The sequence below is a fragment of the Scleropages formosus genome, chromosome 3 (genome assembly GCF_900964775.1).
Source record: "Scleropages formosus chromosome 3, fSclFor1.1, whole genome shotgun sequence".
Lineage (NCBI taxonomy): Eukaryota > Metazoa > Chordata > Actinopteri > Osteoglossiformes > Osteoglossidae > Scleropages > Scleropages formosus.
In genome coordinates this window covers 11,780,422-11,798,792 of record NC_041808.1, presented here as the reverse complement: position 1 = coordinate 11,798,792, position 18,371 = coordinate 11,780,422, and the positions used below count along the sequence as shown (strand labels likewise).

General features: G+C 46.3%; 1 protein-coding gene across 2 annotated transcripts in view; it reads right to left on the bottom strand.

The window, feature by feature from the left end:
* Positions 1–13,935: 13,935 nt before the first annotated feature.
* rnf220a (ring finger protein 220a) overlaps positions 13,936–18,371 on the bottom strand; it is a 132,746-nt gene continuing 128,310 nt past the window's right edge. For both annotated transcript variants that reach the window (XM_018753594.2, XM_018753593.2), the window contains one exon: positions 13,936–17,577. In XM_018753594.2, the coding sequence (XP_018609110.1) occupies positions 17,506–17,577 (72 nt within the window). In that variant the 3' untranslated portion in view covers positions 13,936–17,505. The remainder of the gene's footprint in view (positions 17,578–18,371) is intronic.

Genomic DNA, 18,371 nt, shown 5'->3' with positions numbered 1-18,371 from the left:
GGCAAATGAACGTTTGAAGTCGTGACCAGTTATGCGGCCGTACAAAAGTCATTGTTCTTCCCGGCGAACACTCTTTTCGGGGAGGAGTCCGCGTGCCGAGGCGATGCCTGTATCGGGTTTGGTGGGAGCCGTGTGCTCGTGAGCTAAGGTTTCCCAGCACGGCGCGGCACACGCACATCAGAGGACGTCGCCCTCGCGGCCCTCGCATTCAGCGGGTGACACCGAGATCCCCGAGGAGGTGTCGTTTCCGCACTCCCGAAGTTCTTCTTAACCAGCATCGCCCCGGGGATAAATCGCGTGTTTCGCTCCGAGAGGAAGCTCCGCAAACGCTCTTTGTGTCGAGTGTCAAGATCCTTTGCACGAATGGGTGGTGGGGCTCACTGAGGGACAAGGACAGGAAGCACCAGTATATTAAAAACAATGGCAACATCTGACTTTCACACACAAGCTGCTGCATTTAGGTCAGGTCATGTTTTATAACGTCCCTTCAACTGACTTACGAGGCTGCCGGGAGACTGGGAGAGAAGCGGGACCAAAACAAATGGGCTTTGAGACCCTCGTCGAACACTGAGAGGGATTCAGCAGGTCTGAGGGGCAGAGGGAGCGAAGGCTGAAACTAAGAACGTACAGATTTTCAGTGCTGGACCTCATGCGCGGAATCGCCAAGCGCCCAGAGGTGGAGGAGAAGGAGCAGCACCCCTCCCAGGGTCTACAGGAGGGTCGCGTCCTCTAAGTACCGCGGTGCAGATCCTTTGACCATCCCGTAGGCTGCAACTAGAGTTCCGAACTTGCTACAGGCAGCTGCGAGGAGCCAGCGGACAGAAGAGATGCTGATCACAGAGGGAGGCTTTGGAAGGTCAAACAACTGGCTCTGCGGCATTTTTTTCTAATCTTTGAACGATCTCTTTTCCATTCGTCGAACCACAAACTGCTGCTTTCCGCAACGCTCGCCGTATCTGCGATTTCACACCCGCCTTATTATAGCGCAACGCTCCCTCCGACGTGCGTCCATGTGTACGGTGGGGTTAACGCCAAGGGGCCCACAGGAGGGAGAACTCGAGAAGGCAGAGCTGCTCCCGCCTCCGCTCACCTTTCACGTTGAACTTACACAAATAGCAGGAAAACACCAATCGCCGACTCAGATACCGAAACGGGTTTGGAAACCACGCGCGGCAGGAACACGTCTTTGCCGACTCCTCCGACTTATTTGCACGTCCTGCTCAAACACGGAGTTATCGAGGACTTTCGGCTCGCGACCGCAGCGCCTGTCATCTGTTTGTACACAGATGGGCTTCGGAGTGTAAATACCGAGCTGCCACATTAATACCGAGGAGAGGCATTCCTCCCTTGAGAGTTTCCGAAAGGCCTCGGGGGAACGAGCGATGATGTTTCGGTGTGCGTGGGACTCCATCCCTGCGGCAGCCTGAGGCTCCAGAGTCCAGAACCTTCACAGAAGAAGCGTGATCCGCGCCGGGGGTCTCCACGTGCCCTCGTCGCACTCGAGCGCATCACTGTAAACCGGTCCAACTTTTCCACCCGGAATTTATAAGACACGGGCATCGTGATGAAAAAGAAACACGCAGTTTGAACTTTCCTCCGTTTCATTTAAATTGCTCCATTTTTTGAAAATTTACCCACCGCTCAAAAACAATTAACGTGTGGTTTGAAGCGCTGAAACTCCAGTTTTGTCACATTTGACATCATTCTCTCACGTTATAGTTAAATACCTCAGTGGCTCACTTATTCACATCCTGTTGGCACCAGAAAGTCCAGGCAATATTCTCTTCCAATATTTGTACATCCAACAAAAACATTGACTGAGCGATTAGTCTCAACCTGAGAACGTTCATGCATTTCATTTGCATTGAGGAAACCACTCCAGGTTTCAATCAGAGAAGTTTTTGCCCTTACAGGGTCGTGTAGATATTTACAATATTAACAGGTGTTCAGATGCATCTCCGCAGAAACAATTGGAATTGAGTATGTTGTAAAAATAACTGGATTTGGACATTTGATCCTCATAAAGGTGGGACGGCGGCACAGCGAGTAGTGCTGCTGTCTCACAGCACCTGGGTGGTGCGAGAGGATGTGGATTTGATCCCCGCTCAGTCTGTGTGGAGTTTGCATGTTCTCCCCGCGTCTGTGTGGGTTTCCTCCGGGTGCTCTGGTTTCCTCCCACAGTCCAAAGACATGCTATTCAGGTTCACCCATAGTGTGTGAGTGACAGAGAGAGTGTGTTCCACTGATGTATGGATGAGTGACCCATTGTAAGCAGTGTATCTAGCAGTGTAAGTCACCATGGTAAATAAGGTGTGTGGCCTGATAACACTACATAGGGTTCACTGGAAGTCACTTTCGAGAAAAGCATCCTGCTAAATTTGTAAAGTTTACATACCTGTCTAAAAGATTAAAATATTATTTGCACTAATAATAACACACATATTATGTAATAGTATACCATCTGATTCATATCCCCCACTGGTCAGGAGAAGTGCAGACGGTGCAGTGTCAGTAGCGGAAGTTCTGTGAGAAGGACCAGTGTGTGCAAACGGATGATGGGTCTGAACCTCAGTTGTGGACCTCGCTGAATATTGATAAAATCATAAGGATTCCAGGGAAACGGAGGAGCTCACTTTCCAGAAAAGCTCTGTTTCAGTGGAAAGTGCGACGGTCTGACCGCGAGCGCAGCCATGGCGGATATATAACCGGTCCCGCACCCGCTTCCGTTTGCACAGGTGAGTTCAGGCTGGATGGATGCAGGTGCTTCTCTCGCGGACATCGAGGACAAGCCCTCCACCCAACCTCCGTGTCCCAACGCTGCAGCCGGCCACGGGCTGAGAGAGCTCCAGCTGTTTGGGTGCGCAGTCTGGGGGATGTCCTGTCACCTGGGGACACATGTCCAAGCACTTAAGGACAAGTGGTAGCAAAAACTGACAGAACATGGGACCATCAGGACATCCTCCTAAAGCAACTTGCTGTATTTGACCTCTTCATACAGTCGCCCATTTATAATGAATATTTTATGATAACTGCCTTGTATATTTTTATTGTAACAGACTTCCCACCTCTGAGTAACCGAGCACCCAAACGGGACTCCCTAAAAGCATTAAAGGCATGTGGAGTGTGTTCTGATCAACTTGTTATAAGTGTTCATTTTTTTAAAAAAAAAAAAAAGAAAGAGGGACAGAGAAAAATGTGTAAAAATATAATAATGAGTTACTTCGGAAAACAATACAGATTTTGCCCAATGTATTTATTTACATGTGTATTTATAACTATAGCTAAGAGGAGCTCCTGTTTCATGTACCTCTGGCGCCCTCTGCTGGAATTTGGTCAGACGTGCAGGACGTTTAAAAGATAATGGTAAAAAAAGTATTCATAAAGTAGGGGTGCGGTGGCGCAGTGGGTTGGACCGCAGTCCTGCTCTCCCGTGGGTCTGGGGTTCGAGTCCCGCTTGGGGTGCCTGGGGTGCCTTGTGACGGACTGGCGTCCCGTCCTGGGTGTGTCCCCTCCCCCTCTGGCCTTACGCCCTGTGTTACCAGGTAGGCTCCGGTTCCCCGTGACCCCGTATGGGACAAGCGGTTCTGAAAATGTGCGTGTGTGTGTGTGTGTGTGTGTATTCATAAAGAAAATTTCATTCTGGAGACAAAACTTTTTTTTTTGTTTTTATTAAATGTTCCTACTTGAGGACTGCAGAGGCAGTCAGTGTTGTTTTGAAGCAAGGAAGCGCTAGTGTCGTGCCAGGAGTAAATAAGTGTGGGTGAGGTTACTTCCCGTGGGACACCAAGGGGACGAATACGTCCACACACCTCTCTGGCTCTAGGGGCCAAAGCAGAAGATTAAAGCAGGAGCGGAGAGAAGCCACTGGGAAGATGCATGAACTACTGAGCTGTGGCAAAGGGACCCTTAAGACTTGAATTCAACGTTGATGTTTGCGAGACGTTGGGAGCCCCCGGCCCCTGTTGTGAGACCTCCCGCCTCTCCTCCATCGCCAAGTCAAATCAAGTTGAGAGACTTGTGGGACAAATCCACATTACAGGTCTAATTTCCAGACTTGTGCTGTGTTTTAAAATCACTTCTATAAATGAGCAAAGTTTAATGTAACAGAAAAGTTACTTTGAAATTCCGGCATTTGCGTATTCTGGTGAAATAACGAAAAACTGCTCTTATTTTATGCCCTTCCTAAAATTGTATTTTATGAATTACCACCGTGAACCTTATGAATTACCATCGTGAACCTGACAGCACAATGGCTTTTGTGTGAGAATTATAACCTAAATGCTATGTCGGAGCAATGGCAGCTGAAGCTCTTTTTATTTGCCAATGTGTCCGTGTCCATGTCCATGTCCACGTCCATGTCCATGTCCATCCCAGCCACACAAGCAATTTATGAAAGAAGGCACCGGTCCCTCTGACCTGCGCTCAAGGCCCTTTTCGCTGTATTTACAAAGTCCAGGCGGGGCGGGTGGGCCGTGAGCGCCCGTTGTGGGACGGCCTGCCGGGTGGCTGATAAGTCCACTCGTTTGACTACACTGCGACGCAGACGAACGTTTACCACCCCCAGAGAGTGTAAAATCCACAGGAAGGCGGTGCGGCTTAGCCACGGCTTAGTCAGCTAGACAAAACTCATTAAGTCGCCCCGGAGCACATTTGCATTCAATCAATGTCACTCAATACGGCTCCCTTCCCTTCTCCCCGAATCACTATCTCATGGAATGATCCATTAAAGGACACCTAAGGTTGTTCTTTAAATAAATATCAATACTTACACACCCACCTTAGTGTTATCATTTAACTTATCTAAATGGGCTTCAAATTGATTTAAAGTTCCTTTTAAAAAGTCAATGTACATTTGAAAATTAAACCACGGCAATATTTTTCATGGACCATGGTAAGGATATAATAAGCAGATGAGCCGCACACAGCCCCCTGCTCAGTTTCTTTTTGTCCAGGAGTTCACATGTTTCTGCACGGGGGTCTATGCCCATCGTCTGCCATGAGCACAGAGCTGAGGGACCCTATGGATGCGGGGAGGCACGGAGAATTTCACTACATTGCCCCGCCGCATTTAGATCAAAGTGATTGATTGATTGATTGATTGATTGATTGATTGATAACAGAATCATTCTGAAAAAACAACGAAATGTAATTTCCACAAAGACAAGTGCAGGCCACCAGGTGGCGCAGTGCTTAGAGCACTCGCTTTGCAATGAAACACTGCATGTTTGAATCCCCACTCCTGCTCCAGCACCCCTCAGCAAGTCATTTACTCTGGACTGCGCCAATACATAAAGCCGTGTTGCAGAAAAGGGTAAGGCGTGGTATGCGGCTATTACAAATGTAATACTGTACTCACCTTGGACACAGGTTTCGGCTAAAAAATAACAGTACTCCTAAAAAAGACTAATAAGTGACTTGATATTCTAAAACTGTAAGAATCTGCAGGATTTTGGAAAGGTCCCAGCTGTGGGGGGTCCAGGTGGAGCTCTGCCATCAGCAGACAGTAATCACACTAAAGACAAGTCACACCCAGACCCCCAAATAAAGGCAAATGAATTGTAAAAACAACAAAAGTATAATAATAATAATAATAATAATAATAATAATAATAATAATAAAGGTATGGGGAAGTATTCGCCAGTCACTTAAATAGTTTGAACCAATAAATGAAAATAAACTCTTAAACACTTGTCCACTAGGTGGCGCTCTGACCTTTAGCAGAACAGAAAGTGTACGTGTTTCGTTTCAATATTACCGCGCACTTCGCACTTCTTTTCTAACCCCAGAGGGCGCTTACCTTACCTTACCTTACCTTACATCACATTACCTGACTTGACCATGTGTACCTGTTCTGCATCAGAGCGCAGTCCCTGCACTTACTGCGTCCTCTTTCGGCGAAATGGACAATGGGGGGGGGATGTCCGTCCAGCGCTCCGCTGCCTGGCCTGCAACACGTGTTTCTGCAGGTTGCGCGCACACACTCTCCCCCTTGAGCGAAGGACTGTATAAGAGGCAAAAATGAGTGTTTCCCGAGGGGGGTGTCCGCAGACTGGTTCGGCTCCATCTAAGCTTCTCTCGTTCATCTCCACCGCATCACGTGACTTTACATTATTTCGGATTACCCACACCTCTTACTTAAAGCACTTCTTCCCTTCTATCCTACTAGAAACGTGAGCGAAGCGCTCGAGAACATGAGAGCGGGCGCCATCAGGACTTTGTTCGCCGCTCTTCGCGGTCACGCTGAGCGCTCGGCTCTCTCAAGCACAGCTCTGCAGCGAGGGGTCCGGCCTCCTCCCGGCGATGCCGGCGTCGGTACCCGACCCCCTCTCGTACCGCGGCTCCGGAAAGCCGCCGGATCCCTGCAGCAAAGAGGAAACAAAAGAGGCGCCGCGTTGAGTGCAGATGGAGGAAAACAAGACATGGGCTCACGGTCATCAAAGCGCCGTCGACGTCCACGAGGCCTCGGTGAAAGGCTTCTCTTGAGAGGAGGTGTCAGCGGCCAGACCCTGGTGGAGAGCGGTGGTTAGAGCAGCTACTTTTAGACCCGAAGGTTGCAGGTTTGAATCCCACCTTCAGCTGTTGTATTCTTGAGCAAGGTACTTACCCTGAGTTACTCCAGTAAAATTACCCAGCTGTATAAATGATTGTAATTTTGCTTTGGAGAAAAGTGAAACGGATGAATAAATAAATGGCTGGTGGAGGGTCATTGGAGGAATTGGATTTGAAAATCTGAGTGCAACAGGAAACTGGCCATGAGGACCCTTGAAATGATAGTGATTAATATCCGTAAAGGAGTATGTTTATAGCGTGCCAATAATAGGCACCCTGTTATGCTGATGTTCACTGCCCCCCCTCCCCCACCCCCATAGGGCTTCCTCTGTTTTTTTGTTGGTCGCTGGATGATGGACACTGAGTCTCCCGTCCCTACTGTCTCTACCACACACTTACATTAAACAGTGAACAAACAAGCTGTTAAATGTTAGTCTTGGGCTGCTGTTTCAGTGCAACTGTGAAAACTGACCATGTTTCACTGTCCTCCAAGTGACGTTACCGCGGAATGTCCCGAGCACACCACTTCAGCCCCATCTGAAAACCGCAACGGTAGCTGTTAACTCGTGATAGCTTTTCTATTTCTGAGAAAAATATTGCGTTAAAATAAAAGTATAAGGCTTCCCCATATGTTGAAGCCCAAACCATCATCATGTGTTCATCTAATATACTCATGTTTGCTCATTTCATGATGGGCGCCATTCATTTGGGCGCTCAATGTAGAACAGTGTAAACTGTCCAAAGTCACCACGTTCACCACAAACTCACTGAGCACACGGGTATGACTTACATGCAGTCAAACAGAAAATTCTTAATATATACTTTCTGTTGACACTGATAATAAGAAGGCCGCAGTCTGCTGGTCTAACTTGTTTTCTGAATCTCTTTGGCCAGACAAAATGAATAATCAAAAAAATGATTAACAACCTCACCTACAATCCCAGCTGCTGTACACTAATATGATAATACATATCATACCAAACAAGGGGGGTGTGGTGGTACAGCGGGTTGGACTGGGTCCTGCTCTCTAGTGGGTCTGGGGTTCGAGTCCCGCTTGGGGTGCCTTGCGATGAATGAGCATCCTGTCCTGGTTGTGTCCCCTCCCTCTCCAGCATTATGCCCTGTGTTACCAGGTTAGGCTCTGGCTCCGTGTGACCCTGTATGGGACAAGCAGTTTCAGATGGTGTGTGTGTGTGTGTGTGTGTGTGTGTGTGTGTGTGTGTGTGTGTGTCATACCAACCTTCTCCTAATTCAGCAGCGGTTCCCAGAGAAGGACAGGTCTGGGGGGTGCAGTTTAAGGCTTGTGGGACCTTCAGTATAGCAGTTAAGATGTGATATCAGACAGTCTGAAGACACAAGATCCAAGTGCCAAATGAGGTGTGTGAGCAGCGCAGCAAGGTCAGAAAGGTTGCAGGTCAGTCATGCTTCATTAGTGACGGAAACTGCCCTTAGAAAAAAAACAAAGCAAACTCAACCCATCAGAGGTGAGATTCTAACAGCAATTGTTCAAAAATGATGTATAATGGTCTAAAATCCTTAATGAGATGTAATAAGAGGTTGCAACATGAGGTAGGTTCAGCTACATGGAGGCATGATTATCCTTACTCCTTCCAGTGATTCCACTCTATGTGAAAGTTGCCAACTTGAAGATGGTGAAGAATGTGAAAATTCCTAGAATGCTGCTTAAGACCACTCCACTTGCAGCTCCTAAGCGTTGCTCTTCACTCCCAGCCCCAGAGGAGTCGGGTCAAAGTTGCAGCCACTTGGTCTTGTGGCCAAGTGGCCAGTGTGGCGTGTGTGTGTGTGTGTGTAGCACTGGCTGCATGGACAGACTCCATCGGAAACGATGTGTCTGTTTCATGCTTCCTCTACAGCTTCTCTTTGGATTTGGCCCAGTGCTCCTGGATGGAGACTTGATCCAATGTTCAGACTTTCCTCTTCTACCACGTCTCACCTAAAGAAGCTTGGATATGTCTTTTGGATAGTCCTGTCGTTTCTCAACGTGTATTCATCTCCAAACTAAATTCAGTTATTTAATATTGTCCTGTAGCTCCAAGGAGAAACATATTACACGTATTACATTTACATCTATTCATTTAGCAGAAGCTTTTCTCCAAAGCGACACACATCTCATAGAAGATACAATGTGCGCATTACATTAGGAGAAAGAGAGAATTAGATGCAGATGCATGATTCTGAAGTAGTTAGTTTGTTTCTTTCCAACATATGAACCAATGCACATCACACGAGTGGCTGTATAAAACTTTATTCGAATATCAACGATACCTAATCACATTCCTAACATATATATTTTTAAATATAAACATTTACGTTACATTACGGGAGTAAGTGAATGAAGGTTCATCCATTGTTTAACAGGTATGATCTCAAAGTTATGGTGCATGAACATTTACACGTTACGTGTACTTAGGAGATCATGGGTGAAGCGAATCCGGAAGAGGTGAATTTTAAGACGCTTTTTAAATGCGGACAGAGATTCAGCAGTTCTGAGTGACAGGGGGAGGTCGTTCCACCACATCGGAGCCAGAACCGAGAACCTTTGTGCTTTTGCTTTTGAAGCTTTTGTGCGTGGGACCACCAGGCGGGCAGATGTGGAGGAGCGCAGCAGTCTGGTTGGGGAGTAGCGATGATCAGGTCTTGTAGATATCCAAGATCCATTGATGCTTCAGCAGACTGTAACCAGAGTGTTGAATTCGATCCGCTATAGGAAGCCAGCGCAGAGAGACGAGGAGGGGAGATAGGTTGGGCAGGTCAAACACCACTCGTGCAGCAGTTGTGCCCGTTCTGTATCAGCTGTTACGTTATTAAGCTCAGGCCTTGGCTCTCTCACACATGGACTCACAAAGCAACATTTATTATATCTATAAATATTTCAAGGATATGAAAGATTGCCGAAGCCGACTCTTGCTTGTTTAAACGTGAGCATCGTCAAAATGTCTGGCCATGCTTTGTATTAGCGCTGTGATTGACGAAAGGTTAAACATCCTGCCGGCTCATTGGATTTATTATTATCTCCCACAATTGGACGGAGACGGCTAGCAGGCCGATCACTCATACCTTTAAGAGATTAACTCAAAACTGCGGTGTCGGGTTGCTTAAACAAATCCATGGCTTCGCACCAATGTCTCAGCGCTTACAAGGAGAATGGCAGTAATCCTGTCCATGAATACACACTGAGGCTTTCATCTTGCCTTGTTTTTTTTTTTTTTTTTTTTAAGACATTGTTACAAATCCACAAATGACATTCCCTGTGCCTTATGCAGCCGCAGATATGAAAGAAATGCAGTAACATTGTAATTATGGGATTACCAAGGAGGAGTGGCTCTTGTTGCACTGCCACTTGGGAGAGATTGCAAACCAGATATCGTTTATTCCTCTTCTTTTTTTTTTTTCCTTTTTTCCTTTTTTCAAAATAACAGCTCATTCTGAATGTTAACTGTACTTTTTTTTTACTCCTGAAAAGAACAAAACCCGTGACATAGCTGTTCTGACAGTAAAGACCCACCTCTAAATTCACCTGGGATTATCGCCTTGTATAAAAATTGGGATACCGGTCCTGCATGTGTGATTCATAACCTCTTACAGTATTTAAACAATGTTCAGAAGACACACCTTGAATACCTAACTTGAACCATTCCGGCAATTTTACGAGTAAGCTCTTAGCCCCTTTGCATGAAAGCATTATGCAAGTAACAGAACAGTAACAATTGATGGGGTTTAAGATTCGGGTGGCCGTTTGCTGTGTCGTATTCCTTCCTGGAGACATAGTAATGGAGGGATCATTTTACCTGGCTGTGACCATGACATTGTGCACTTTTGGCAGGCAGTAACCTGGCTGCAGTACTGTTTTTACGTGACTGGCCCCCTTGGCCACTCTAATAACACGGGACAGCCAGGACACCCGATGAACTCACTGACCACACCCTTCGATCCCCTTTGGAAACCCTCTGACATACTCACGCACTCCTCCAGCTCTGTCATCGAAGCTCTTGCCAAGCACACACCCATTCAGAGAGCCTCAGGTTTCTCCTTGCAGCTGCACTGTCTCCAAAGGAGACCCGTGATGCCTCCCGCTTGCATATACATAGATGAGAGGGCAGCAGGACATTTGCATATTCTGCGTGCTGGTTAGGGGCAGAGATGATTAAAAGATTTACCTTGGTGCCTTGTCTCCAACAAAGAGGCCATTCGTTGACCTTCCCACCCTCCCTCATTTGGGGCCCTTAATTGGATATGGATTTGTAAATGACAACATTTCCTTTGATAAATGGGCCCCTTGACAAAGTCTATTATGTATTAGCATTTTCTCAATAACCTCAACAATGTTCTCCGTGTCTCCTGGCCCCTCCTCAGAGAGAGCACGTGTGTGCGAGTGTGTGTGTGTGTGTGTGTGTGCGCGCGCGCGTGAGTGTGCTGGGGAGGGCTAGATGCTGATGATGTGACTGAGGCGATCACTTAGTGTTGCTTTCGCAAGACTCAAAGCCCTTTTTTACTTGGATGCAGTTGGCTCCTTCGAAGAATGCGGTACAGCCCAGTTCTGTTCTGACTTCCTCGCTTCTCATCTCCCTTTTCTCCAATGACGTCAATCGCAAAGCCCTAAATCCAAGCCCTTGCTTGGTCTGGTGGAAGGGTATACATATTCTAAGGCTCAACAGGAGATGACTAAACAAGCCCCAACATCACTTGGCAAGTGCTTGACTTTCTCCATCAATTGTCACAAGACCTCCCTCCCAGTCCCATGGGCCCCAACCCTTCTCCACTAACCACCCTGGTTGGATCGATCTTGTAAAAAGCCATGGAGGGAAGCAGCTCCTAATTGAATGAGTTGTACATGGGCAATGTGCTGAGTGCCAGGGAAGGAGATGCAAGCTAGGTGAGGAGGGGGGTGGCGGGTTGAGTAGGGGGGTCCAAGTCAAACTCCCACATGATGGTGTAAATTACCATTGGAACAGACAGGCAATGCAATAGAGGAATTACTGAACACGGCAGGAAAGGCCTGTCCTATTGATCGGTCTGTGGAGATGTTTGTAAACTGGCAATAATGGCCCCCACACTCTATACTCCCCCACCAGGTGCAGCTTTGACCTCCAAAAGCAATTTTTATAGATCTGCCTTGACTGGGAACAGCACTTCCTGGTTCCAAAGCCACTCAGGCTCCAAGCCTAGGCGTAACCCGACTCCCAGCCAGAGTCCTCCTAATGTACAATTTATAGATTAGTTGGGGTCTGGCTGAAACCCCCTGTCAGGAAGCATGGGGGAGAGCCGTACCACCTCTGCAAGTTGGATGTGACCAAACAAAAACACCTGTCATCTCATCTCAGCCATGTACCAGATCTTCACCCCACACCTTCCTCCCGTGACCTTCACTCTCCCATTTGTAGAAGTACATGTCCACGTTCGACCAAATTGAGCTGACGGCCTTGTTGATTTTGTAAGCTGGAGCAATGGCGGTAGGCTCCATGTTCTCTGCATCCACCTTCCTTGGGTCCCACTCCAAATAATTCTGCCAAATGCCACATTTGTTGTAGCACTCAAAATTTTAATTGTTTGAACGGAATTTCCGTTGCGTTGGGTAAGGAACTCGGCGATTCCGGAGACCCTCAAAGTAGAGTCGCAGCTCCTCAAGATTGAGAGGAGTCAATTGAGGTGGTGTGGACATCCTGTAGAAATGCCCCCTGGTCAGCTACCCCTGCACTTATATGGGGCACATCCCACTGTCGGGAGACCTCGGGGAAGACATCAGATGGCCTGGCAGCACCTGGCGATCCCCTGAGAGGAGCTCAGACAGTTGACTGACCCAGAATGATGGGATGGGATCCTGCCACCCTTGTACTGTACATTACTGGTATGTTGTTTCTTTCTGGTTCAGTTTACTTGGACACACACACACACACACACACACACACACACACACACACACACACACACACACACACACACACACACACATTTTCAGAACCGCTTGTCCCTTACGGGGTCACGGGGAACCGGAGCCTACCCGGCAACACAGGGCATAAGGCCAGAGGGGGAAGGGGACACACCCAGGACGGGACACCAGTCCACCGCAAGGCACCCCAAGCAGGACTTGAACCCCAGACCCACCGGAGAGCAGGACTGCGGTCCAACCCACTGCGCCACCACACCCCTCTCAGTTTACTTGGACATGAACCAAAAATATGTAAGCAGCAATTCAACTTCGTTAATAACAGTTTTCATTCATCAAGCTTCTCAGCTATGAGTCAAGAAGCTCAGAACTGTTACCAAAGGCTGGTCATTGAGGTTTACTTTGTGTATCATGTCCACTCTGTACATTGCAAGCGTTTAATTTTTAAATTGGTTTCTACCATTTGAATAAAGGTGTGATTTTCAAGGGATCCCGTCCAGTTTTTAAGTCCCGATACCTGGCTCAGCTCGACTGAAACACAGGCCTCGGGCAGCAAATGTGGCCACGTGCACAGGGAAGTACAGAAGGCACGGCAGCATCGCTCTGGGTTTTACGAGAACTCACGGCGATTTTTCGAAGCGTTTATCGCCGATTTATCACCATCTGGCAGCACTCAGTGCCAGACAAGACTTGTTTGTGTGCTCCATCAGGTTTTTCTTTTTTTTTTTTTGCGACCTGTGAAAAGTCATTATTAGTCGAAAGAGGCTTGGCCCTGGATCTGAGCAACAGCAACGCGAGAAAAGCTTGCAGGGCTCATCTTGTTGTAATTCTCAGCCATTATTATTTCGGGCTTCTGCTGCGGAGACTGATCCAGGTTTATTACACCATCGCACCATAACACGTTACAAGCGCAGTTGCTGCAATCTGTTTAGCAGGCAGACACCGCAAAATCAAACCAAGTTAAGAAGAAGGAGCTACACATTGTGTCCTACTTTAGCAGATGCCGTTCGCCTCTTAATGGCTTTAAGCAGCTCACTCACCCAACAGCCGTAGACCTTTTTTATTGAACTTTAAATGTTTACGCCCTGCGGTGGCATCCCAGCGTGTCGTCCACCTTACACCTTGTGCCTCTAGGATCGACTCCAGACCACTTAACGGGATAAGCAGTCAGATGTTCAGCGAACACCAAGACGGAACATCCGTACATCTTCCTGAGAGTATTTCTCAACGTTTCAAATGCAAGATGTTCTGGAAAAGTGCTGAACCAAAGAAGCAGGACCTCTTTCTATGCCCTTAGTCGGCCCGTGAAGGTATCCTACGTCACATGCATTGTGCAAATTCTTCAAGTTCAGCTCATAGACTAATAAATTAATATGATGAGCAGAGTGCTTCCCAAAGGCCACTCAATCTAATTGTATTATACAACAAAAAAACGAAAATAAAGTCAACACAGGGCGGTGGCTTAAGATTTATGAGCCTTTAATTAATGTCAAATGTAGTTTACAAACCAGAAAAGACACGTACCATTTTTGAGAATATACATGACACACATCATCTGACACGACCATCTTGTGCAATTTGTGTTCTTTGGGCCACGTTAATTTATTCTCCGCATAGTGGTAATTACAACGCGCACAGGGATGGGACGGACCCTCGTTTCCGACAGGGGCCAGAAGTGAGGAAGTCTGTAGATTTCAGAAGCCGCCGCAGTGACAGCTGACGACGCTTTCGGCCACCTAGACTGGAAAGCCATCTCTGTTACCTAAAGCAAGGGAGCGAACGGCTGTGTTTTTCAGCTGTGTGTACATATAAGCAGTGCACAAAAAATGGAATCACCAGGGACCAAGTGAGAAATATTCAAATAATGAGGCTGCTGCAATATATGATCGGCAAGTGCAACATGCTGTCCTCCCACCGTGCAAAACCCAAACGCACGGGTTTGAGAGCGGAACCACAAAACCAGCACAGAAACAGAAGGCAACGGGATGATGCAATTTTTGCTGTAGATTTATGCACCAGCTGTGAGCAACTCACTCAGGTGCTTTTAGATCGAGGGAAAGAATAACTATGATCCAAGAGTGACCACAAGGTCAAGAGCAAAGTTCAATCCTGACACACGGGGACTGGTTCAGGGCACAACGCAAAACAGGAGGTTGAAGTCTTCAAAACTGCAGTATTTTTTTCAGTTGTGGTCATTTGAGAACATTTTGCATCAATGGAAACGGCTCTGCTGACCGAAATACCATTATGTAAGTTCTGTGGAAATGCCTTTCTGCCAAGTTCAGGGTTGCATGGCACCTGGGCAAGAGTTTTGTGATGGGTTGAAAGGACAAGTACAGCCCCAAAGAACCAAAAGGTGGATCAAAAGGCTAAGAAACTGCACAGGCCTCAGTGCCCAGTCTAATCACCAAAATTATTCTTCAGTTCATAAGGTATTCCACGACATTTTGGACTGCTAATTCAATCATAAGGCATCAATACCAAGTGCTGCAGCGACTGATCTCCTGCTTCTCGTGACACGGCACTGCCGGACCGTGTCTCCCACTACAACGGAGGTTGAACGTGACGCCAATGGCTGGTTTAAGAGAAAGCCAGAGACAAACCATCACCAGACCTTCACGGTACCCCAATCCGTGGACTTCGCTTCCTGCCTCTGTCGAACTGATGTCGACTGCTTAAATTCCGCATGAACGATGGCGCTAGAAGTTCCAGGTTCGTTGTTGATACCATGACACATCCCTTCCAGGCTGCATCGCCCCCAAACGGCATTCCACTTTTGGTACACTGCCTGTATATAGAGACGCAGGTGCATTTTGGGATACCCCGGCTCCTGTGTGTGTGTGTGTTTGATGTATGGCACAGCTCTTCTGAGGAGGCACAGCTGTCAATTCCTATTGTCTGCTTGTTAATCTGTACCTGACATGACAACAGTGGTCATGAGTTACATATTCCCAGGGAGTGTTTATTACAGTCAACATGTTAGAAATTTCACACACTGCTTTTCGGCAATCCTTGCTCTCAAGTGGCAGGAGTTAAAAACCTGTTTCGTGAGTTAATTGGAGGGAAGTGATCACAGCACTGCGACGTATCCACAGGATCCCGGCTCGTCCGCAACGGACCAGGGCCAAACTCAATGGACACTAGTTCAGTCTAGCGGGCAAGTTCTTTTTTTTGGGCAATACCTTCACATAGAAATTATTTTCTTATATGTACATTTTCTATAGAAATACAGATGGGGTGTCAAAAATCTGACCTCTCGATTTCAACATTTATGCTTAGAGCCATAGCTACTTATACTCCATATATGGATATTTTCATACTGCAGGGGTGGACGCGAGCCTTTTTTTTTTTTTTAATTTTTTTTTTCCTTTTCGTTTTCGCTTACATTGAACGAAACATCACAAGAATACATAGTTTTACAAATACAACACATGCCGTCTTGTCCAGGGAAATGCTTTTTTTTTGACAGGACGGCCTGAGTTTAGGCTGCTACAGACCGGAACCCCCCTCCACCACCATCAGAGCACATCACCTGCTGGACTGACAACAGCCTGCTATCTCCTACTTCGAACCCAGGACTTAGAGCAGTTGGTGTTTTTTTATACAACAGGTCATGGCCTTCACTTTTCGGGTTTTCATACCTGACAGAATGAACTACAGTAATAATTTTTTAAAAAATAATAATAGAAAAACAGGTTGGAAGATATATACATTCTTATAAGTTATGCTAAAATGCAGTTTATTGTTCTTTCGGAAAAAGTTTAATGTAACAACAGCGAATGAAGTTTTAAAACAATAAGCAAACCTATTGTTATTAGTACATTATTATATAACTTAATGCATGAAAACAACGTTCAGAGTAGTTCATTCTACCAGGACCGAAATTCATAGTAAGCCATTGTGTCTGATACATTGCCTTAGAAGCTTGTACAAAACAGCATTCAAAAACTTTCACTTAGAATGTGGGAAGAAAGAAAGGAAGGAAAAAAAAAACTGTTGCTTTTTGTTTTAACTACAGTTACTGTATAATCAAACAGAAATGTACACAACCTAACACATTATTTTGAGTATTTTTTTAAATTTCTCGAATATCTTCCTGTACAATAGAAAATAACAAATCATTGCGTTTTTCTCCAGCCAGTTTTAAATATCTTGCCTTACTACAGCTCCTCACTTTATCCCAAACAGACTGAATTATTGTGTGTGCATGTGTTTCCAGATTTTGTCATTTATACACAACACTGTAAACATACATAGACTATATTACATGTGCTTGCACTTGCTCTGTATGTTGATTTCTCTCTTCTGGATTCAGTTGAGTAACTGTTTCACTAAAACACCACAACAAAAAAAACTGAGAAAAATTAACACCGCCAAGGAGAGGGCTTCAAAGGTTGTTACAGGGACACTGGTTTGGTAGAGAGCTTGAAAGTGGAGATTTTTTTCCTGCAGGTATGGTCCACATGAGATGTCATGATCTCATAAGACCAGTTCAGATGTCTAGTCTCACCAGGCGAGGGCTTCACAAAGACAGCAGCAGCAACAAGTGGGGGACAAGAGGTACAAAAACATCTTACAAGCCGGCGCAGTCCATCAGCACAAAAGGTTAAGCAAGCCTGGGGAGTAGGTTTACCAACGTCTATTAGGGACCTCCGCTGCTACTGATGACAAGGTCAGTCAGGCAGAGCTGAGCGGGAGACCAAAAATACAGTAGTACCTGATACCAAAATTTACACTGCCACTAGGTGGCAGCAACAGGAATGCTGAGGGAGGAGAGCAGGACAAGGGGCACTTGGTACTCGTGAACGTGCTCAGAGGACTACGTGTTGAGTCTTTGGGTTCTGTTCCCAAGTCTGGTTTGTCTCTTTCACCCCTTTGAGAGTCCTTCTGAAAGACCACAGTCTTGTCTTTTCAAAACACAGCCCCACCCCCCCCTTGCAAAAATAAAAAACAAAAAAATTCTTGAATACAATGACAACAACAGTGAGAAAAAGAGGAGACTGGGCGGCGAGGACGGACACGTGTTGTGGACTGGCCGACAGCAGGGATCTTCACAAGTACACGCGCCTCAGGTCACCCGGTGACGTAATGGTGTTGCACTGTGGACACAGCTTCTTGTTGCCCTGCGTGAAGAAAAAGGAACAAAACTCACACACATGTTCACACTCACCTTCACATGTGCACAGAGGGAAAATCTGAACCTCCTGAATACTCAAACCTTTTATACACTAGCATCTGCTAGCGAGTGAATTGCCATGCAAATTGAAATGTTGAAAGAATCACTGTAACAGTAAGCAACGGCAGCAATGTGGTTTAACAAATCATTACCATACAAACGGTGATAATAGTTTTTAACAGCTATGGTCAGAAGTAACAAGGGAGCTTACAGGCGCCTAAGCAGAAGTTTGGAACTGATCGGACTGAATCTTAATCCTTAAAAGGAGAATGAAAATGTGAAGCTATGGCAATGGCACCTTACAGATGGAGATTTTATGATACTTGTGACATTTTCAACATTTATCTAATTGCCACTATTATTTTAACCAGTAAATTAGCTCCTCTTTGCATTAATGATCCCCCTCTATTGACTGTGGCGTTGCTGAGAAGACCAGTGAATTCTGTAAACGATGGAAAAGAGAGTTTACTCCATTTTACTGTTCACCTTTAATTACCTCATGTTTCTGTCCAAGACACATTATTATGTTGTTTAAATTTCAGGTAAAGTTTGATTCAAGTTTCATTTTGTAAAAGCGTATCCTGCATTATTCTTGCCAAGGCAGTATGGGCAGGCTGTGAGACACCTGCTGGGGCTTGGAGTTCGAACCAGCTATGCGAAGGCCTTGCTGTGAAGCTTCAAAGGCCCTGTGTTGCGAACCCCTGCCATCTGCTGGAAAACAGATCTGAGAATGGCGGCGGG